The 23,738-nt window shown below is 45.3% G+C and overlaps 1 protein-coding gene across 2 annotated transcripts in view; it reads right to left on the bottom strand.

Moving 5' to 3' along the window:
* Positions 1-22,845, bottom strand: part of TSPAN5 (tetraspanin 5) — a 93,378-nt gene extending 70,533 nt beyond the window's left edge. The window contains exon 1 of one of the 2 annotated variants that reach the window (XR_014171626.1): positions 22,271-22,845. Coding sequence is in view for 1 of the 2 variants with exons in the window: in XM_081925410.1 (XP_081781536.1) it covers positions 22,271-22,351 (81 nt within the window). In the remaining variant the exon portion in view is untranslated. The remainder of the gene's footprint in view (positions 1-22,270) is intronic. The other variant, XM_081925410.1, reaches the window with a different exon arrangement.
* Between the last annotated feature and the right edge of the window lie 893 nt (positions 22,846-23,738).

Genomic DNA, 23,738 nt, shown 5'->3' on the forward strand with positions numbered 1-23,738 from the left:
TCACCTTTGCAACACTCCTAGATCCACTGATATATTTGAGTTTTCCCACTGATTCCATCTGACATGAAAGCCCAGAACACTCAGTCCCACCTGAAAAGTCATAATTCATACTTTCGCAAGATCTAGGAAAGGCTTTTGTGATGTACAATGTAGGGCTACCAAATCAGCAATGTTCAGAGATGAAATTGTCAGCAAGGCAATTGAGGAATCTGTTGGACCTTACTTGAGTGCCAACAGATATCAGGGTAGTTAAGTCTACCATGACTATATTCTCTCTCCTTTTTGAATGTTTGGTAATCTGCTCTAGGAAGGCATCATTCAAGTCTTCAGTCTGGCCTGGCTATCTGTAACAGACACACACAGTAAGGCCAATGTTGTTTCTCTCTTACAATTTTTACCCACAGACTCTCAATCTGTCTTCCATGCTCCAAGTCATGGATCTCTTCACAAGTGTACACAACCATGATATGGAAGGATGCCTTTTGCTGAGGGTAAACTAGCTAGAATGATCCAGGATTTGTACTGGCTTTCTACATTGTTTTAGGCACAGTTCACAGCCAGTTATAACTTATAAAGCACTAAAGGACTTGAATCCTACATATCTGAGATCAAAGTCACTGGCACCACCACCAAATTCATTCCATTGCATCAGTGCACCAAGAGCCTCCTTTAGGTAAAAAGGTAAAGTAAAGGAAGAAACCCAAAAGACAGACAGTTTTTCAGGAAAGGCCACAATAGCTCTTCGTTTAGACCAGCCAACTTTTAAGAAGCAGGCATGTGCTGCAGCTTTGTATTTTAACTGTTTCTGCTGCATTGGGCTTCTGATGTTTACGTTAACAGGGAGCAATTGGCAAGAAGGGTCAGGTAACTCTTCCAGAAACTTGGAAAGAGAACCACCCAAGCACTCTTGCCAGGGTGGAGAGTGAAGCCAGTTCTGTCCCTGAGCATGTATATGCAAAGAGGGCAATGAAGGCTAAGTAGTTTCAGGTCTGGCTGTAAGAAAGCCAATCCAGACCAGGAACGGAAAGAAGAACGGGGCTGTGTTGGAACCAGGCCTATGCAGAGCTCGTCCGAGACCTGGGGTGGGAGTCTTGTTCTTGGCACGACAGTGTACGTCTTGGAGGCCCCTGGCGGGGGACCCCAACCAACACTGCCCTCCAAGACCCAGGGCAGGTTTACCTGGCTGGCTGCCCCTCTCTGCACAGGCCTGCTTGAAATTTCCCACTGCTCACTTGGGTGGCTTCTACAATTGCATACAACTGAGATGGGGAATCCTTTTAAACCCAAGGGCTACATTCCCTTCTTTGCAATCTTCCAGGTGTCGCATGCCACCAAGGGGGGACAGAGGGGGAAAGTGGGCAATGTGAGTTTTATCTTTGTACAATAGGCTCATTTCTCCACACACTCCCTCTATCCTCCCATCCAGGCAAGCAAGAGGCGTTGCCAGAGTTCAAAGACATATCCCAGTGAGGCAAAAACACTCAAGAGGCTCAGGAGGGTGTGTGTTTGGGGGCCAGAAAGAGGGGATCTTAAGGGCCACGTCTGGGCCCCTGGCTTGAGGTTCCTCATTCCTGGCCTTATAATATTCGATCAGCCTATACAGCTGTGAATCAACATATTACAAAGACATGCTAGACTTCCAGTTATCATTCTTTTAAAAGGAAATCTATGCTGTAAAATAGCTGTGTTTATTGATTTCTATCTTCCCACCAATTGATTTATTCCAAGCATCAAAGGGTGGCATATAATGCAGGGTCATCTTCCCCACATTTTATCCTCAGAACCACCCTATTAGAAGGTTAGTCAAGAAATATCCTTAGGCCCGAAGTCACCCAGTGAGTACATTGGTTTAACCAGAGTCTATGACGTCACAAACAAAAGACTCTCAAGGCTGGAAGGAACAGAAATCTAGCTAGATTTATTTAAATGTTGTGTGCTGCAGAACAAGACGGCTCTTTTAAAAAGTTTCTCTCCAGGGGCTTCAAAACCAAAGGGGAAAATATCCCTGAAAAGCAGCAATAATTTATTCAGCCTTTAAATAGAGACAGAGGCGCCAAGGGCGAAAAATAATAATAATACAGCTCCTCCCGTGGCAATTACTAAAAAGAAATCCAGATTTCCTATTGATGCCAACTTGTGACATGAAGCTAATTGCCTTTGTATACAGCCATTAAATCATCTGGCTGTATCAAAACATTTTGACAGCCTGATAACTTAAAGCCCCAGCTCCTCCCTCCAAAGGGGACTCCTAGTATTATAAAAATATAAGCCGTGTCTGCTAAACATGGCCGTCAGGGGAATAACAGCATGCTTTTAGATTTATGCCCTTTTAGTTGGGGGCAAGGGGCGGCAGCTGCCGCAGCCACAGGAAGCCTGGAAAATGAACTGCTGTCATCAGGCGCCTCTCATGCCCTCTTCCCAGCCATGGCAAAGACGAAGGCAGCAGAAGGCAACTGCCACAGCAGGGGCCCCTCATTAGGGCTTGCAGATTCTGCCTGGAAACAAAGCTACATGAGCACTTTCCCAGATAATCAGAGAATATTAGGCCTCACGGACACAGGCTTCCTAAGCCTGGAGTAATTTCCCGCCATTTCCCACAGCGACGATAAGTGTGGCTACCACTGTGTATGTAAAAACATGTGCCCTGCCAGATCAGACCAAAGGCCCATCTAGTCCAGTCATCCTGTCCCCAGAGGACTGTCCACTGAGGTCCAACTTCAAGGGCCTTCTCGTGGTTCCCTCACTGTGAGAAGTGAAGTTATAGGGAACCAGGCACAGGGCCTTCTCAGTAGTGGCACCTGCCCTGTGGAAAACCCTCCCATCAGATGTCAAGGTGATAAACAATTATATGACTTTAAGAGACATCTGTTTGAAGTTCTGTGTTTTTTATATTCTGTTGGAAGCTGCCCAAAGTGTCTGAGGCAACCCAGTCAGATGAGCGGGGTATTACTATATATTATTATTATTATTATTATTATTATTATTATTATTATTATTACTACTACTACTACTACTACTACTACTATTGTATAACAAACCAGATGCCCATCAAAACCCAAAAGCAGGACCTACACATCCACCACCCCAACCAAGGAACAGGTAAACACTGCTGAACCTATGGGGAAGGCTTGGAAGGTTGGGAACAATGGCAAAGGTGCCCTTTCAACTCACAGCTCCAAGATGAAGTTTGACCGAAGCACATCATTGTGCTTAACCAGCCCCTCTATTTGCAAGCACACACATGCACATGATTCATGAAGTTTCAAGGCACATGGGGTCGATGATGTTGTGTCTGTTTGTGCTTCTCTCATCTCTGGTGGAATCTTAAGTAGCTAAGATTATACATTGCTTTAAGGAAAGAAATTTATACAGCGGGCCCGCCATTTACATGAGGATTTGGTTCTGGAGGTCCAAAGGCAAAATTGCGCAAAGGCAGGAACCCCCTAAACCTCCCGACCCCCACAAGGTGGAAGGCTGCTTACCAGGCGCTGGGAAAGTCTCAGGGGGCCCTAGAATGCTCCCCCAGCCTTGCCAGAGCCTGGTAAGCAAGGGTCTAAGACACTGACCACAGCAAATTCTGGGAGTCACCAGCCTGGGAATGACTGATTTATAGGACTGTGTGGGTAGCCTTTATGACAATTATGGGGAGGGGTGACAGGGTACCTGGCCTTGAACAGAACCATAAGTCTGACCATGCGCATGGATGGATGTAGAACAGGACATCTTGCCTCTCCACATGTTTTTTTTTTGTTACATTACATTTTAACAAGACCTAGGAGCAAATACGTTAAGTTCCAGTGACAGCATTTTTGCTGCCATTTGGAATAAAGTCAAGGGCTCCAGCTTTCTTCTAGCGCCGGGAAAGAACGAAATACATTCTACTAGATTTGCTATTCAACTGTGCCCTTGGGCTATCTGAGGTCTGATCTGGCATCTGCTCTGCAGCCTTGTCAAGGCAGCTCCTTCTCATTTATTGGTCCACTGTTTCGAATGCATCTCTTGCACAGGAGGCATAGGACAGATGGGTACTATTCGGGACATTCATGCCACCTTCTTACACTCAGAGTAAAATTTTATACTTGCTGAGTAAAAGTTTCCAAAATCCCTGTAATACCCTAATAAGCTAGGATGAAATTATTTGACACAGGGTTTTAAACCAGATCAAAGTTTCAGAAACAAAGATTAGAGCATTCTGCTGAATGTCCCATGCACTTCATTAGGTTGCTTTCCCACAACAGTTTATTCCATTTCCCCAACATTTTTCTTTTAATTTCTGCATTATATTTGAACTTTCATACAACATAAAAGCCACATCCAAAAATCAAATTTAGTGCTCATTTCCAGGTTTCCTGCTTTCAGGGGAAAAAAAGATTTCTAGCCCCATTAACCCATAAAATTGTGGAAGAAAGATGACAAATTTGGGGGACTATACTAGCATTCAGTTGTTTCCTGCCATTTTCATGGGTGGATCATGGGGTGGGGGGAACAGAAGCAGACATGTGTGGACAGCAAAGGGCAGTAGTGACATTGTCCAATGTTGTTTCTTGTTGTGTCACACCATGCCCATTGTAGTGAATGAAATTTAGCATGATATGCCAGTATATTGGTCAAAAAGCCACACAACGGGTACTGCAGTGTGAAAGTAACATTAGAAAAAGGGGCAGAAGCGCTAGTGTTATAATCAAGGAAATTAATGCAATATTCCCCATGTCTGAAAGCACCCTTGTTCTGAGAGGAACTGCTTGTCATCTTCAGAGCTCCCACACCAAAGCATGGGCAATCTTCAGGCAGGCAGCAACATGGCAATAGCACACCTAAGTTTCATTGAATCTGTGAGGAAAGGTGTAAGCTCAGGCGCATGCAGCAATCACATGCGACTATTTTGGCATGTGCTATGCATCCGTTCTTCAAATATTGCAAGGAAAGCATTCACTAGGCCAGGCACGACCAAACTTGGCCCTACAGATGTTTAGGGACTACAATTCCCATCATCCCTGACCACTGGTCCTGTTAGCTAGGGATGATGGGAGTTGTAGTCCCAAAACATCTGGAGGGCCAAGTTTGGCCGTGCCTACACTAGGCTAAACAACCTGGGGGGGGGAACCACCTCTCAATATATATACTACCCGCCTTGCCATTTCATTAAACAAAAAAGCAAGAGTGTGCTTGGGTTTTAAGCCAATTTAGTTCTACTGGTTTTGCCACATCCGATTAAGAGTCGGCAAGGCTTTTGGATGCCAGATAAAGTTACTCACAGACCAGATTCAGGCAACGGGCTGTCAACTCACCACCTCAGATCTACAGCATACTGGTTTTGAGAGCTTACGCAACTCCGTCAATTTTGATGCTGCTGCTTGAGTGGTTCTGCTGAAAATCACAGCCCTTCCTATCATAACACTTAGCCCTCTATACGCAAGAAAAAAGTTCCTTCTTTGCCTTTAGCTTGAAAGATCACCTTGAAGATGGCGAATACTACAAAGAGTCTGCAAAGGCACAGGGCAGTGGCACTGTGCTAACTGGCTGCATATCCTTGCATTATACCCTCATCTTCCAAACATTTGGACCTTCCATAGCCAGGCCCTGGTATGCATACCACGGACAAGACAGAGTCCAACCATTGCAGAAGAAGCAGAGCAATAGGGGCTACGCTACTGTATTAAGAACAAAGAAATGCAAGCAACCTGAAATACTCAGAAGGGCGGTTGCTTTTTTAAAATTCAAAACACAAGATACGAGGTGCAGTGGGGATACAAACAGTTAAACAGCATTTTGAACCCTACCCAGGGCGGGGGAGGGCATTACTTCTCTATTGGGGTTTTGTTTGTTTAGTTGCTTTGCTGCTTTTTAAATGTGTGTATAGCTCCATGGAATTTAGAAAAACAAGACTAGCAATCTCTTTCAACCTGAAAATAATGGGCACCTATTTAAAGCACAGAGTTCATTGGAGTTTCAAACAATGGGACAAAAACATCAAGTGGTTTCAACTTTTCAAGTAGCATTTGTTTTGTTTAGATTTCAATTTGTGTTCAGCTTATTTGATAGAGCCAGCCACATTGTTTCCTACCCAGCCCAACATCTAGCCATCCTTGACGCTTTGTTGCTTGCAGTCCGTTTTGCTGAATTCAGTAACAAGGTTTTGTACCAGCTACAAGTGGGGATAGTAAATCCTATGGTAAGTGAGAGGAGGACCTTTTTTAAAAAAAGTGAGCCTCACTTGGAAGAAAAACAAAAATAAAATCAGAATCTGGAGGGCAGTGGGGAGCAGTACAGTGGTACCTCTGGTTACATACGCTTCAGGTTACATACGCTTCAGGTTACAGACTCCGCTAACCCAGAAATAGTACCTCGGGTTAAGAACATTGCTTCAGGATGAGAGCAGAAATCATGCTCCGGCGGCGCAGTGGCAGCAGGAGGCCCCAATAGCTAAAGTGGTGCTTCAGGTTAAGAAGAGTTTCAGGTTAAGAACGGACCTCCGGAACAAATTAAGTACTTAACTCGAGGTACCACTGTATTGTGGAGCCGTAAAGACTTAAATGTATTGGGCTGAAGTACACAAAACAAATGTGTTATTACAGCACAATCCTAACTATCTATATGTCCGACTGAATTCAATGGAACTTAATCCCAGATATATGGGTTTAGGATTGTAGTGCTGAACTGTGCCCATAGCAACAGATTAAATGCAGCTAGGTTGTTCTTTTTCTCAATTCAGATAGGAGCTGGTTTGGGGGATAACACAATGACAGGATAGATATTGACTGTGACCCATATGGGGTGTGCACCACTTCCCAAAAAAAGGGTGGGAGAGCTCTGGATGCAGAGTGAACAGGATTGTGTACACAGCCTTCATGTTTGAATTGCCACAAGACTCTACTTTGCGAGCGACCCAAGATGGCTGCCCCTCTGCAAACTGTTGCAATAAGATGCTGTGGAAAGCTCTGTGTCGGCAACTTACAGTAAGACAGAGAGGATTAGACATGATACAATCACGAACAGTGGAAAACAGAATATTAACATGCTTCTTACCCAAAAAGTACAGTGCGGCTATTATCAGCACACATTCTTAATGTATTGAAACACTGAAGGCAAATTTTAAGGAATGTTATTTATGAATGATATCTCTTGGAATCCAGTGCACACTGTCCTTTCAAAGAAAACATGACCTTAAATATATATGAACACGGGCTTCCGTGACCTAAATTAGATACTGGTAAGAGCATTTTCGTTGCCGTTTGCCTTCGGAATGGATTCAGTTTACCGTCTGTCGGTTGTGACAAAGAAAATAAATATTCTGTTCGAATGGCTGTACACTGAGAGTACCACTGCCTTAGGGCTCCCTCGTGTATGATCTGGCATCTGTGTCGCAGCCTTCTCAAGGGACCACCTGCCTTTGAAGAGCCCCTGCTACAAGAGGAGGGGGGAGAGAAGGTGGAAAAATGGGGAAATGGGAAAAAGTATTTCTGGTTCGTTGAGAATGGCGTACTGATACTGCCGTCTTTGTTCTGGGGGTGGGATAGTGTCGGGGACTGGCTGTGCACTGAGGAGTGGCGGCTGGAGGTGGGTTGGAGACCGACTTGGAAGAAGGGATCCATGATCAGGGGGAGTCTGAAACAGTCGGGAGGCAAGAGTCAAGAGAAGCTGCAGGACTGGAGAGAGAAGAACAGGTACAGGAGGAGGAAGAGGTCAAGCTGGTGTAAAGGGTTTCCACACATCCTCCTCCTGCCTCTAATCTCTCCGGCTCCACTGTCTCCCAAGACCAGGAGAGGATTGAAAGAGGGGCAGAAGGTTACACGCAGGTGGAGTCTTTGCCTGCTTGCATGCAGCTGGGGGGGGGGGATTCGTTGAGGTCAGGGGCACAGCCCCTCTGTTGCGGCAACTGCCTCATCAGATGCACAGCTAGGGGTAGCCGAGAGATGTAAGACCATGGGTAGGCAAACTAAGGTCCGGGAGCCAGATCCGGCCCAATAGCCTTCTAAATCTGGCCCACAGACAGTCCAGGAATCAGAGTGTTTTTGCATGAGTAGAATGTGTCCTTTTATTTAAAATGCATCTCTGGGTTATTTGTGGGGCCTGCCCAGTGTTTTTACATGAGTAGAATGTGTGCTTTTATTTAAAATGCGTCTCTGGGTTATTTGTGGGGCATAGGAATTCGTTCATATTTTTTTTCAAAATATAGTCCAGCCCCCCACAAGGTCTGAGGGACAGTGGATCGGCCCCCTGGTGAAAAAGTCCATCTGTAAGACAGATGGACATGCCATTTTCTAATTTGTAAGTGTACTTTTGACAATAAAGTTAACTGCTCACTTTGGACATTCTTTGCCTGACAGCGCCATGGCAGATTCACCAAGAAAAGGAACCCCATGCTTACAAAATAAGGAAAGGTGCAAATGCAAGACATGCTGGCTGTTCTTACCCTACTGCTACAGCGACAGACTTTGGGGAAGAGCTGTAGGATATGGGGTAGAACATCTGCTCTGCATGAAGGTCCCAGGTTCAATCCCAGTATCTCCCCAGGTAGGGCTGGCTGGGAGAGACTCCTGCCTGAAGCCCTGGAGAGCTGTCACCAGTCAGTGAAGACAATACTGAGCTTGAAGGACCGATGGTCTGACTCTGTATAGGCAGCTTCCTGTGCTCCGATGTTCCTATCATCTGTGTTGAGACCTTGTGCTGTGCTTTGGATCTATTCCATCTTCTTTTTCCAGAGTGCATTTGCTTTTGTTCAGAGTTGAAAACAGCCTTCTGCAGCAAGCAACCAAGTGCAGAGGCAGACTGCACTGAATAGGAACCTAAAATTGACCTCCTGCACTGAACTGAACCACAGTTATGAAACTGTACCACAGCCCACATACAAAGCAGTGGCCCATGGTTTTATCTGACATGCACAAGCTGGAAAGAGCCTGAGTAAGACTCACACCCATGTACTTCCCTTCCTTTGCTGCCCCGCCTTGTTCACACAGCCAGGAGAATGAGTTTGGCAGCATTCTCAATTTGTGGTGTCATTGTGGTCTTTGGGTGGAATCCGAAGGAAATCTATTCAGCGATCACTGCACAAACCCAGTTCAAGCAACCACCAAAAGCTATTCCAGCTTAGTAGCACGGTACCATAGCTAAAGCCACAGGTATGTCATTTGTAAGCTGCATGCTCCATACAAATGTGAGCTTAACGGCTTCCCACAAGTATGGAAAGATGGTCACGCTTGGTTGAGAAGAAAGAGAGTTCACTTCTGGAGGTCTCACCAGTCTAGTTCCAACAGTTGATTCTGGAAAAGCTAAGAGAATCCCATACGTGTAATAGCATTTGCACAGTACATCATGTCTTACAACCCTGGATGCTGACTCACTAATCCCCATGCTACAGATAGGGAAACGGAGGCAAATTAACCAACACTACCTAACAAGTCCTTGGCCAAGATGAGGTTTGGGCCCAAGTTGTCCGATGCTAGCACTCCCAACTCCTGGACCAGCAGATTCACTTTTGGCATGGGATTTCAAACAGCAAATGGTGAAATTGTCTCACACTGGATAATGTACTCAACTGTACTTGTCAGAAGCAGCAGCATCTCTGCACAAGAGACCACCACTCACAAGATGGTTAGCACGGCTTAAACTAGAACTGGGCCAACGTTTAGTATAACTCCTGCCTTGTTACTGAAAAGCTCTTATTATTACTGTCGCAAGTAAGAATTTATGCAGGATGAATGACTTGGCCAAATGCAAACCAGCATTTCAAAATCAGTAAGCCTATTGGTAAGAAGTGTGGTGGCATAGTGCATGCCTTGCCTACAGAAGGCCAAAGGTTTAATCCCGGGCATCTTTAGGTAAGTATGTGAAAGACCTGTCCAAATCCCAGATGGCCACTGCCAGTCCGTGCAAGCAATACAGAGGTAGATGGTTCGACTTCGTATAAGATGTTCCTATCATGTAGATATGCTTTCAAATATCATGCACTTCAGTGACCTTTCACAACTAAGTAACTGGTGGCGTTCAGAAAGAAAGAAACCAAAACCATGCTGGTTTTCAGTTTGCTTGCTCACATCCTCTGAAGCAGCAGTGGGGAGCCTTTGCCCCCCCCCATGTCACTCCTGCTCTTAGGGGTCAGGCAACAATATATTCCCAGCAATTATCTTAGATGCTTTAAAGAAGAGTCAAGAATTCTAAATAAAAAGACCACCACATGCAGGCACAATCCTATGCATGTTCATGCAAAAGCAAATCTCAGTGTTAACGAGGGCTTGCTCCAAGGACAACGTGTTTAGGATTGGAATGAAAAAGGTAAACAAGGAGCCTGTCTTAGGGCAGACTTCAGGTATGTGCCCATGTGTAATGGTTCTAGGGGTTGCTCGTGTGTAAGTTGTCGCCACACCTGGCTGGGTTACCTGGGTGAACCCTTTCTGTCCGGACAGCCACCCATCCGTGGCTGTCTTAATCGCTGGCAGAATCCGTCAGTGGGCGTTTCTTGAACTTCTTCCAGCAAAGAAGTTCTTTGACGCCGAGTCTCCTCCTACTCTCCCTGCGCAGAAGTCTTCTGCGCAGGGAGGGTGTGGGCAGCGGGGGACCTGTGCTCTCCCCGCTGGTCTCCGGCAAGGAGTCCTGGAGCCCCCTCGCCGATTCCCCCATATGCCCCCCTTCTCCACTGGTGCTACGCTGATTTCCTTCCCCAGCAGATGGGCTGCCTCTCTCCCTACTGGGACCCTCTCCGGCATCCCTCTGGAGCCTTCCCTCCGCCTCTGGCTCCGATGGCAGTTCCCTGACACCATGATTCTGTAACTCCTGTGCCTACTAAGGGCTGATAAGAATAGTCTTGGCAGTATATATATATATATGTTTTTACTAAATACAGAAAAGCACTTTCCACTTTGACAGCTTATGATTCTGCTAGATGGCGCAATGAACTTTCAAAAAACCTTAAATGGAGCTCAGATCAGAGAAAATGAAACCTCACTGCTTACTCAAAGCCTTTTCTGCCACATCTATTTATATAAATTACCCATTATGTTCAGTTTATCAATACCGGTTATGGACTGTAACCTTAGACTGTCCAAGCGGGATGTGGATTGCAAACTAAACATATTTAGGACCTGCCCAGACCACAGAACACTTGCCCTCTCATAAAAGTCTGTAAATGCCTAGAACGTGTGGCAGCCTAGACTTCCCACAACCAAACTGACCCCACAGCAAGGCTACAACCAAAAATTGGAGGTAGCAGGCAACACCTTACAGTTTTCTGCCGGAGTGAGGAACCACCTCATCTGGAAAGCCAGATCAAAAAGCACCCAACCCTCTGCAGGCCTCATGTGAGGGGTGAGCAGGACTGCCCACCTGTCCATGACCTGCTGTTTGGCATCAGGTGGATCTCACCCCATCCGACAGGTAGATCTCACCCCATCCGAAAGGTGTGCATTTAGCAGCACTTTGAAACAGTACTGCATGTAAGTCATAGCTGCAAAGGAACAATTGGGCATGCACCCCAAACATTTTCTCCCATGCACCACTGGTGATCCACAGATCAGAGTTCTGGATCCCCTGCTCTAAGGCTCCCGATTGTGTTCCTTTCATCCAAAGCTTTACCTGTCCCACACACCTGATGTTACAGGATGTCAGAGACAAGTGGCAGATGGTCGTTAGCAGTCAAAAACTGCCTCACGGGCCAAAATGGGCAGTCAGGTGGACCAAATTTCCTTGGATGTTTTTTCTCCTTCCTTGGAGTATTTTTAAGCAGAGGCTGGAAGGCCACCTGTCATGGATGCTCTAGCTGAGATTCTTGAATTGCAGGGGGTTGGACTAGATGACCCTTGGGGTCCCTTGCAACTCTACAATTCTATAAAATTTGGCCCATGGACTGGAGGTTCCCCACCACTGCTCCATGCAATCGCTGAACCAGAAGGCTACTGCACAGCCAGATGAGCTGCTAGTCACCTTTATAGCCTGCCAGTTCCCAAGACCCATGTTAAAAGTGAACATTCCTCTCCCCCCACACACAGCCATGTAAAGATCTCTGGTTTAATCTGTTCAAGGAGGGCCTTACGCTCTGTTTATAACCTGGTGCTAGCTTTAATTTATTTATTTTTCTATTTTTACTGTAATTGTGGTTACCTTACTTAAAAGGTGTGAGTATAAGTATTTAGAAGAAATCAAACTAAAGTGCAAGACCCAGTTGCAGAAAGGGACTGCTAATGAGAATACAACAAATCTCCTATAGATTTGGTCCAAGAAAATCCTCCTAGCGATTACTTAAGACCAGTGTCAGAGAAGGCATTATGCTACTGCCCTGGGTTTGTATGAGTGGCTGACAGAGACAGGACACAGAAGCACTAGAACGCGAGCAAGGGCCGATTAAAATGCTGACATTCTCCTCAACTGATAGCCACATCAAGACAAAAGAGCCATTATTTACTGCTGCATTCCATTAGTATCATGTATAGATTACTTGGCATACAAGTCATTTCACAATCCTGGCCTTGTTCTTTCTTGCTTTCTACCCTGTAAAGCAAGTTGTTGTTTTATGGAAAGAGAACTGAGGCTTAAAGATGTCTTATCAAGACTACCTGTAAGTTCCTAGCTGAGTTGGTAATGGTCCCCTACCACCAACCCATAGGATTCTGAATGTTTAATTTGTTTTCCTCCACTGCCACTTTAGTCTCTTAGGCTTCCCCCAACATCAGAAGCATCAGGCCATGAAGATGAGTGATCATCACCCTCTCTAACAGGTGAGCAAATAAGGGCACATCCATCTGGTGTGTTTGCAAAAGACAGGAACAATACGCTGCCCTCCACAAACCTGTTATCAGAGGTTGCATCCCAGCTACACCCAACCTGCTTTGCTCCTGCACATTTGCTCTTCGGCTATTTAAGCAGATTGCAAATAATAGCCATGGCTCTTTTTGAAGTCTTTTCACATCTTTTCCCCGCACTGGATGAAAACCAAAAGGCTCTGAATACGCAGCTGCCGCAACCAAGCCAGCTCCCATTAAAGTCAATGGGAGCTACTTGTAAATAGAGGCTGAACAAATGAGGCCCCAAATGTTACGAAGGCTGGAAAACTCCCTTTGTGCCATGCAAAAGCCACAGGAGCCAAGCACGCAGCACACTTTCAGATCTGCACACCGCTTACTTGAGAGCTAATATTATTTGGAGGGGAAGAGAGGGAGACGTCTGCCAGATCTTCTTTCTTAAGCTTTACGTTGAAAAATAAAAAGGGCGCCAACAGTCTTTGTTTCCAGTCATTTCACATGCTAAGCTTTCTTAGTAGCATGACCCAAACCTATGGTCAGGGCAACATGTGGCTTGGTGAGCCATAGTTTGCAGCTCCTGATGTAGAGAATCCATGGGAGATTAATATCACCATATCCTTATCCTGTGCTGGAACAAGGAGGTTGTCAGGTAAAAGTAGAATGTGCAACTCTACTGGAAAGCGGCAACTGGACCTTGGGAGCAGGTAACTTTGCCTGCCTGCTCATCCCACTGAACTATTCAAGAAGCCCACCACAGCGACTTAAAGCCAAGACTGGCAACATGGAAAAAAAGATCCCTGCAACCTGTAGCTTCCAAGGCAGAAATGACAACACTTATGTTGTCTAGCTCAGTTTCCCTTTCGGCTTAGGAAAGACAGCAGGTAGCAGCTGGAGAAGTGGAGCAGGGAACAAAGAGAAATACAGGGCTGATGTAGGGTTGCACTCTGTCAGGTCAGATAGGGTTGCAGGTCAGTGGCAGGCAGGTGCCAGAGGCAAAAGGGGGGGGGCAAAGTAGCTGGTGTCAATTTTACCTTTGTACACTAAGCTAGTTTCCACACACACCAACACACCTTTACCCACCATACAGTCAAGCAAGGGGCCCTTGTCAGAATGCAAGGAACACATTCCAGATAGGAAGAAGCACTTGGGGTGTGAAATACGGCCAGCAAGGGGTGTAGCCTGGGGATAGTTCCAAGGGCCAGGCAGAAAGATGGGGAAGGATGTCCTTGGCCCCTGGGTCTGAGGTTCCCCACCCAGACTCTAAAGCCCTTTTGCTAGTGCCACCCAGTCGGTAATCATGCTTGGCAGGGCCTTGTTTATGGTGGCTCCGTTTCTGTGGAATGTCCGCTCTGGCAAATTGCATCTCCCTCCTTCATTGTCAATGTTCAGGAGAAACTTTTTAAAAATCCTTGTTTAAATCACACATTTGTTGGCTGAAAAATACTGAAACAGCTCTGAGGTTGTTGTTTTTACAATCAAGTGGTATATAAATCTTAATAAATAAAATATTAATTGCAAGTCTGTTTTTCAATGCTCTTTACACTCATTTACTTGGTTTTTAAAAATAAAAAAACAAACAAACCTGCTGCCGTGTTGTTTGCCATCCTATGAAGGGCAGGATAGAAATTTAATAAATGAAGCGAATTGTTTGTCCAGGCCCACCCAACTCAAAGAATCTGCACATGTTTTACTTGGAAAACCAAAAGCAAAGCTAGACTGGGGTGGGAGGAATTAAAAGCAAGACTGTGAAAGCAGGAAAACCCAGGGGAGTGCAAAGCATTCAAATAAGAGAAGCAAATATCACTATTTTATTTCCACACCAGATGCTCTTTTCAGGTTTCTAAAAAGACCTTTATTGGCCCAGTGCCTAGCTACAATTTAGGTAGCTTTTTTTCATCAAGGACCTGCACGTAAAATCTTGGTTCATGTATGTTTATGCAAACTTTCAGGGAAATCCCATTTGAAAACAACTGGATTATATAGACAGGTGTTAAGAATGGACAGTAGAAATCTATTTGAAGGATCAGGCCTAAAGTGGCAAATAATTGGCTTTTACATAATTTGATTATGCATCCTTTCACTGGTTACAGCTGAAAAACCCTTCCTTGTCTACTGTGCTACCTAGATAAGAATAAGGTCTAGCCTGCAAACAAGCTGTATTCCATTAGCCATCCTTAAGTATAACTGGAATTTGCAAGCCTGTTTCAAACCCTGGTTTCAAAAACTATAATTAACATTAACCACGATTCCCATCTTCACCACATAAATTAATGCAATGAGAAAGCCATAAACAGGAGAGGGGATGGGAGAACAGAATTTACACCTGTGAGTAGCGCAGCTTTTCAAATCTGGTTCCAATTGAAAAACCTGTTTTGAAGTGAACTTAGGCTATGCCTGTACTGAACATATGACCTAAGGATGCTTCAGATGTTTTTCTCCTGTATGGAGATCAATTATTTGTAGGAAAGCAAGCAAAACCTGCATGTAGATCTCTATATGAGATGACTACACGCGGAGACTATTCATTTGCGGCTTTCCTGCATTTTCCCTACAAATTACTGGGCGAGAGTTCCTGAAGACACTCTCCCAAACTGAGCATCTCTAAAACCTCAGGCAACGACCCAAAAGGGCCACACAAGGAACTTCAAATAGCCAGCTCACATCCTCACCAGATATTTAAATCACACTGCTTTCCCCAAAAGAATCCTGGGAAACATAGTTTGCCCCTCGCTGAGCTACCACTCCCAGTACCTTAACCAAATATGGGGGGGGGGAGGTGCGCTTCAAAGGTATTGTGTGGACGTGACCCTGCAGCAAAGACACACCTTGTGCATCCACATCTCCCTGCGAGTTTCAATGAGTCTTGGGCAAGATAAATTTCTGGGGGACTGTTCCCAACATTTTCCATGGGCTCTCCCCTTCAGACCACAGCTTTAAGAATTACTTGCTCCTGAATGTCAAGACCCTCTCCAAGGTGGTATCGTCCTACGCAGAAGGATCTGCAATGGGAAAAGGAATGGACAGGCACATTTGGGCATGCGTATGAAAGTCTCTGGATACCAGATATGACTCTTCCCCAGCTCTTAATCCAGGGTACACAAGCATCACGCTGGGGTGGCTGCCAAGCAAGCTGCTGTTACCATAGATTCCCATTTAGCGCTAATGAATTGCCTCCAGTCACTATCTGAATCCAGCTTGTACTTTACTACCTAGAGATAAATACATCAGTTGCCACTTGATGTCGAAACCAAAGGGCTGAAAGATAGCATGGGTATCAGCGTGGCACAGCTGCCACAGCCAATTTGCCCTTTAGGTCAGTAACAAGATGATGGAGTTTGGGCCTTCCACAAGGCATAGAGCTATAATTCCAAAATATATAAAGAAATAACTAAGTTCTCGCACCAAGGGAAGATGAAATAAATCCTAGGGTAATTTAGAAGAGTGACCATTTTTATTTCCAGAAACCTCTGCAACTCATTGTCATGGAAAAGTATTCGCCCCTTTCAAAAGATGCTATTAATGATTTGCAGTCAAGTTAGCTGTTGCCCAACAGAGGACAGCATGCCTTTCACTTTGCTTTTCCCCAGAGAACACTTATATAACCAGATTTAGCTTGCTTTCTGCCAATCTCCAAGTCAGGAGACAATTTAAAACCTCCCATATGGCTAATACCACAAAAATAAGCCCAGCACGTGCTCTGCCAAAAAAAAACCCCACAGCAAATGTTATGAACTCATGTACTACTGAATCTTCTTCCTAGAATACATTGGACCGGATCCTGAGACCAGACAGGTTCCTGGTTTGTGAGATAAAATCCTAGATGGCACAATAGCCAAGATAAACTTGTGGGAATACAGCACAAGTCAGCTACAAAACAAGGACATCTTGGAACACACGAAGCAGGAAGGATTAGCAGGCTGGTTTGTCTAAGACAAAATGCTAAATTAAAACATCTCAACCAGGTGTGGCCCTGCAGGTGCTCCTCAACTATCAGCCCCAGCAAGCATGGCGAACCGCCAGGGATTGTGGGAGTTGTAGTTCTGAACTCCTTGGGGGCCAAAGGTTCCCAAATACAAAATTACTGTACCCTGATTTTAAGTTCTTGTTTTAAGTGTTTGAGGGACATAGCTCTTAAAGGCACCATGTGATATAAAGTGAAATCTTTTACCTCAGTATTAGCACTTCACAATTCACACCACCTTTGTCTTTGTCAGTGAGGTCAGAGGCAAAGGATGTTTTCACAGAGATGTTGCCCACTTAAAGAATTTAGTCAAATAATTGTACAGTTTAATGTTATTAACCGTAATTTTCATATACAGAAATGCCAAAAAAAATTCCGTCACAAGTTCTCACATAGTGATCCACATAGGACCATCTGATCTAAATAAACTCACATTGTGAACCTTCCTGAAGAAACAAAAAGCCAGGCTTTTTCACAGAAGAGGCACTGAACCTTACAAGATGAAAAGAGGAAGGTGTCTGAGAGGACACCCCAAAGTCTATTATTTGGATACAAACTTGGCCCTCTGTGCATGGAAGGGCTACTTCCATACATGGAAGGAACCAAGTTGCAACAGACGTTCACTGGAAGAAGGGGAGATTCCCCACTCTCATTTCCTTCCCGAGGGTCCCCCAATTCTCCAGAACAGTCTATAGAAGGTATGGTCTGAAAGAACACCAGGTCTGGTCGGTGTCTGGATTGGAGACCTCTAGGAAACCACATGGGTTTTGGGTTCCATGACGGAAGAAAGGCAGTGTAAAAACTAAATAAATAAATGTATTTTTAAATCTCCTCCGGAGATCAGAGGGTGGTTTACAAAATAAAAACACAAACATAGTAACAAACAAAAACCATAGATATTATTATCACCATGCCTTTCTCCCAGTGCCTGGCCCAAGGCGACGCACATCATAAATTCAAACAGTTCAAACTAAAAACACACAATAAATATAGCTTTGACAAAACAATGAACTAAGAAAGCCTATTAAAACAGCACTGAAACACTTAATCACACAAAAGGGCAACACCCATGCTCAAAAGACCTTGCTGCAACAGCCAGCTAGTGGCCAAATACCTGTTTAAACAAAAAAAGCATTTGCCTGTTGGTGATTTGAAAGCAGAGAGGGGGACGGCCACACCTTTTGTGTAAGGGAGTTCCACAATCTAAGAGCAGCTACCAAGAAGGCCCTCTCTACATTAAGAGGCAAAGAAGAAGTAAAGACACTATCAGTAAAAAAAATTTAAATCACCTTTCGCCCTTTCCTCCAACACAAGCAGACCTTCGCTGAACACAAGCCTAGACCCATCCCACATAATCTCTTTTAAATCAAAACTACTGTATACATTATGAATGCAATCATCTAAACAATGCAGGCTCAGTTTTCACACATACCACTAACATCACCTTTAAGTCTCTCCCTGTAATTTTCACCCACAGCTGAATTACCCACACACTTCTGAGTGTGCAGGAATCTGGTTTTTAAATGACACTGGGAACTGTACAAGGCAGCGGGTTTACAGTTACATGTTAATCTTTGTTCACTTCTGATGTCTCCCAAGTAGAGCTGTGCCCTGTGTGAAGCCAATTATTGCTCCTCTATGCAAAAGTAGTGGCATGGCCTGTTCAGGACCAGCTTGCCAGACAGTCATTTCTGAACCAAGGTCCGGAAGCGCACAACTCCAAGTTCACCAATACCTCCCACACAACAGAGAATAATCATATCAACAGATTAATGTGGTCCATGAATCAGATCTCCAAAAACTTCAGGAGAACTTGCTCACACTGGCTTTAAACTAAATTGTACATGCCACAAAAACATAGTTTTGAGTTAAATTATGTACTTGTTCAAATTTGGCTCATGCTGCTACGGATACAAGGATATGCATGCATGTAAGGATATGCCATGCCATTTTCGTGGTCACAATGCAATATTCAAGGAGCCAACTCACACCTCGGCGAGTTGGATCCATGAGTGACCAGCGCATTCACATGCTAGTGTTGAACAAGAAAATACTCATAAAACAAGCTTTAATGTAAAGTATGAAGCAGTCTTCAGCCTAAGATCTGGTCATTCTATTAAAATGTTCACAGTGAACATTCATTGAACATGAATTGGAAGCAGATGTTAGCCTAGCATTTTGGAAGTTACTTCACACTTCAAACATTTTTTCTACCTTATCTTCATCCTCTCCCGTGGCCACCTCCCCAAACTAAGCAACAAGATCCACCTGGTAGCCAATTGGCTCTTCATCAAAAGGCACCCAAACTAATCAGCCAATTTGCAGAAACACAGTGCAATTAAGAAGACCACTGTGTGTAGGCAATGCTTACTAAAGGTGTTCAGCAATTTCAGTTCTAAAATAAACCTACCTGGCCTGAAACTGTACTGCTTCTGTGAGTCATGATGGCAGCTAAACCAAAGTGACACTCTGGCCTCTAAGTCACTAATCTTTAACCTGGTGGGTTGCGACCCCCTAATGGATCACAGCCTGATCCAAGGTGGGTCACAACAGGAGCAATACCACCATGCAAATATATGGTAAATGATTAAGAAATGGGTCCCCAGGTGCATATTTGGGTTAAAAGTGGGTCCTGAGTCTGAGAAGGTTGAGGATACCTGCTCAAAGTAACCTCATAGCAGATCAGGCACTCACTACTGTATGATGTATGACACATTCATCCCATGTTCATTCAACATATTCGTCAAGTGTAAGAGTCTGGGAGATAGAAAGTCTCTTTAGCCAACAACCAGCCCCCTACAGAATGCATTTAGTCTGAAAACATCCTAGTACTCAAGGCCTATAGCTAAAATGGAGAAGCAATTTAAAGTCAGGCTAATGGTACTGAAAACTGGATTCATGAGGATTTCAAAACTCCTGTTCAAAGTCTGCAAATAATTACACCACCACTCCATTCATTCCTGCTACATTTAGAAAACCATTCAGTGCGTCACAGTAAGTCATTCCAACACCCATTTACACATCTCCAACCTCTTAATAGGAGAAAGGTTGAAATTCAACAACTCTGCTACCTGTGATAAGTGGACAGGTGATTCAAGCATCACAAGCATCTTCTCCAAAGCATCTTTTGCACAACTCTCCTTGGAATACAAGCATTTATAAGATTAGTGCCAGGGAACCACCAAAGTTATAGTACAGGGTCATAACAATTAGAGAGGAACTTCTTTTTTTTTTGTCAGCATGCCAAATTGTGCATTTCAGTACTGATCCTAACTTTCATTAAGCATACAGTCTAGAACCTGTAATATGCTCTCTCCAAGAAGGCTGCATGATTCATTCTACTATGCCTTCTTTGCCAGCTGGGGAACATCTGAATTCATCACAGTGCCCACCCCTCCCCCCTCCCCATTTCGAGAACCAATACTATGGACAGCTGAACAGTCACTGCAAAAAAACACTGCACCAGATTTGTAGCAGCACAGATGGGATTCAAATATGACATTGGGAAGAAGCAGGGAACAATAGAGCTTTGGCACTCCATGGCAGAACAAGGGGGGGATTATCTAAAAGGTGCTGCAGAAGACTAGTTTTATTTTTACCTGCCTTCTCTAGCAAGAGGTGAAAAAACAGAAAAGGAAACCATCAGCATGCTTTTAAAAATAAGCTTTCAGTCTAGAACATCAGAACATCTTCAGATATCTTCCTCCCTCTTACTCCTAATGCCAAAAATGCAGCAGTATTTTAATTTAATGTCAATAGCATAGCTATTGTTGTTCTAGGCAGGAACTAAAAGATCTCTTTAGGCATTTGCAAGCGATTTGATGAACCCACTATGATCATAACAGAACTACCCAGGTCCTTCTGCCACACCAGAAACTGCACAGCCCCTGCACAACACTTTATCCAAGTCTGGATTTTCTAGTTTGCTAGTAAGAATGCAACACTACAACTATGTCCTTACACGGGCCTTTCTTAGCAGCAAGATACATACAACCAAGCGTCTTGTGATACTGAAGGTTCACATATTTATCACAGCGAAAGCGTTCATGGACCAGGGCCCATTCGCCATATGTACAAAGCAGCCTCCTCCACTGGCAGGTTCAACAGCAACATTAACACCTGGTTTCTGTTCCAGGCCTTTGGCCGCATCTCCATTAACTTTTGAACCCAAGTGCCAGAAATAATCAAAGCTCTATCCTGGCAACAAGGAAAGCAGGAGGAGGATGGGTGACACTTCCTTCCTTTCCATATGGAATAACAGATCAGAATTGCTTTTAATGTATTTCCATATAAACTAGCCACAGACTTACAGCCAAGCCTACTTTTGCAGTCTCTCAACTTGAAATCCAGAGCTCCTCTTGCACTCTGTGTTGTGTGTATGCACACACACCCTCTCCATTAACAGGGAATCAATTTCCTTTATGTAATGTCCTGCTCACAAGTAGGGTTAGTTCATGAGAGCTCTCCTATTGACCCAACTTCGCTGCAATGAACACCAAATGCTATTTATTCAATTGTTTCCAGAATCCATTATCCCAGTCAATAGCCCCATTTCTGAAATATCCATATGAACACAGCCTGCTACATCCCCAAAGGTTCACATTATGTAACAATAAATAAAAAATGTAAAACCTCATATGGCATTGTGTGTGTGTGTGTGTGTGTTTAAACATACACAGAGAGAGCAAATGGCCTTTTTTCAAAAGAGAAGAGCATTCAAAGCTACAGCAAATTGGAAGGAAGCAGTGGAAAGAGCATAGTGATGTAATATTCCAACATACAGTTCCAATCCCACCAAAGCAGGGGCAGCAAAACAATTAAAAAGGATGGGGGGGTGACTCAATAGGTGATCTGTATGCATGCAGAATTTAGAGCAAATGCTTATCCTAATCCCAATGTATATTCTTTTTTCTTTTAATTAAAAAGGGGATCTATTCTGCAGCAGCAAAGTACTGTACACAGTTCTCTTGTTTCTGCTGCATTAACAGGAGCCCAGCACAACGGACCCATTTCTTACCTACGGTCGTTGTGTAACCCTTCTCTCCCAAAAACACAGCTCTTTAGCCTTCCAGGAACACTTGGAACACGGCATTATGCCTTCTCCAGTCCATGGAAGTCTTATCAGTCCCTTTTAAACCACAACAATAGGGGCAAAGGGGGGTGGGGGGTGGCGGAGAAACAGAATCACACCTTGCAAGGGGATCTACTGTAGGGATGGTGGAAAAACCAAGCCGTTCCTTTATTATCCACGGAACATGAAAGACTATGGCCAGAAAAAGTCGAATACTACCCAAAATGTTTCCCTGTAAAGATCACCCCACTAAAAAACATCAACACGAAGACACAAACACACACACACACACACGTATCCTGCTAGGTTATTTACTTCATGAAAAACCCCATTCACGCTGAAGTGCCTTGTGTTTATTTTCTGCTGGGCTTATTTCACACTCTCTCTCACACACACACACCCCTCCAATTTCTCTGGAAAGGGATGGGGGGCTAAATCCTCGCCCAGCTAGAAAATGCACACGAGCCCCCCACAGCTTTGGCCCATAAAACGAACCACTCCACTTACCCAGAAAATGACATTGAAGCCGAATATGAAATATTTGATGCAACAACTGACTTCAGGGCCCTTATAGTGCTTCCCGGACATCCTTGGGGTTCATGAAGACACTTCGCGTTTGCAGCCCGGTTTGGGGATACAGAGAGGAGGGCGGGAGAGAGAGAGAAAGAGAGAGAGAGAGAAGAAAAGGTATGGGGGGGGGGTGTTGAGGGAAAATTGGAAAGGGGGTGGAGAGAAGGGGGCGAGGGGAGGGAAGCGCGAGCCGCCGCAGATAAAAGATGCGGGAGCCGGAGTGGCAGGCAAGAGAGAGGCAGCAGGCTTGGGCTCAGGGTTGCCCGGAGCGCGCAAGCGGCGAGTCCCCGTGGGGCGAGTGCAAGCCCCGCCGCCGCTGCTTCCTCCGCCACCTCCTGCTTAGGCACATCGAGGGGCGGGAGGCCGAGCAGCAGCCGCCGCCGCTGGAGAGCGCGGAGCAGACGTTGCCGGGGCTGCCCGGAGGGGGATGCTGCTGCCGCTGCAACCGCCGCCGCCGGCGCAGGCAGGTCGCTGCAGGAGCCGCGCGACCAGCTCGCCTCGCTCGCTCGCTCCCCTGCTGCCGCTCCTCCTCCTCCCTCCGCCCACCCCCGCCTCGCTCCGGCAGCAGCGCGCAGCCTCCTCCCGCCGCGAGGGCCGCCCCCTCCGCAAAAGAAGGGAGGCGCCGCGCGCTCGCAGGCCGAGACGGAGAGAGAGGCGCGCGCTCCTAACCGGAGACTGCGGGCCGCTTGCCGAGGAGCGCTTCGCAGCAGCAAAGCCACTCTCTGCCTGTCTACCCCGGGGAGCTGCCCAAGACCGGGCGTCAGGATTGGGGTGCGGGGAGGAGGAGGCGGCTTGGCCCGGCTCGCTCTTGCTCTCTTTTAAAGAGGCGCGCTTTAATGAGCAGCCTCAGCAAAACCTTCGCCGCCGCCACCACCACCTCTGGCCCACCGCAGGGTGGGCGCCAACCAACGCAGCGCCAAGAAAAAGAGACGTGCAGATTTGCATCAAATGCACAGGTGCGGGTTTGTTCGGGGTTCCAAGGTGGGCCGCTTCCGGCGTCGCAGCGACCACCTTCCCCGCCCCACGCAAAAAGAGGCTTCTACTAAATGAACGTCAGCAGTAACAAGATCGGGGTAAATTCGGGTAAAAATCCAGCAAAAGCCTTCCTAATCGCCAACGGTAATAACAGTTCCATGTCATCTGGCAACCGTCCAAAGGGAGATTACAAGCGGGGACAAATTTATAAACGATTTTTTTTTCATTTATTTATTAAATTTGTATACCACCCTAGCTATACCGGTAGATCTCAGGGCGATTCACAACATAAAATTACAATATACATGGAATACATAATGAAAATAAAAACAAAGACATCAAATGATTGTGCATGCTTTTGTTACGGGAATATCACACCCTTCAAATAAATTTCTTTGGTAAGCAGCAATTTTCCTCTTGGGTTCAACAC

The sequence above is a fragment of the Podarcis melisellensis genome (assembly GCF_964234715.1).
Source record: "Podarcis melisellensis genome assembly, chromosome: 9".
Lineage (NCBI taxonomy): Eukaryota > Metazoa > Chordata > Lepidosauria > Squamata > Lacertidae > Podarcis > Podarcis melisellensis.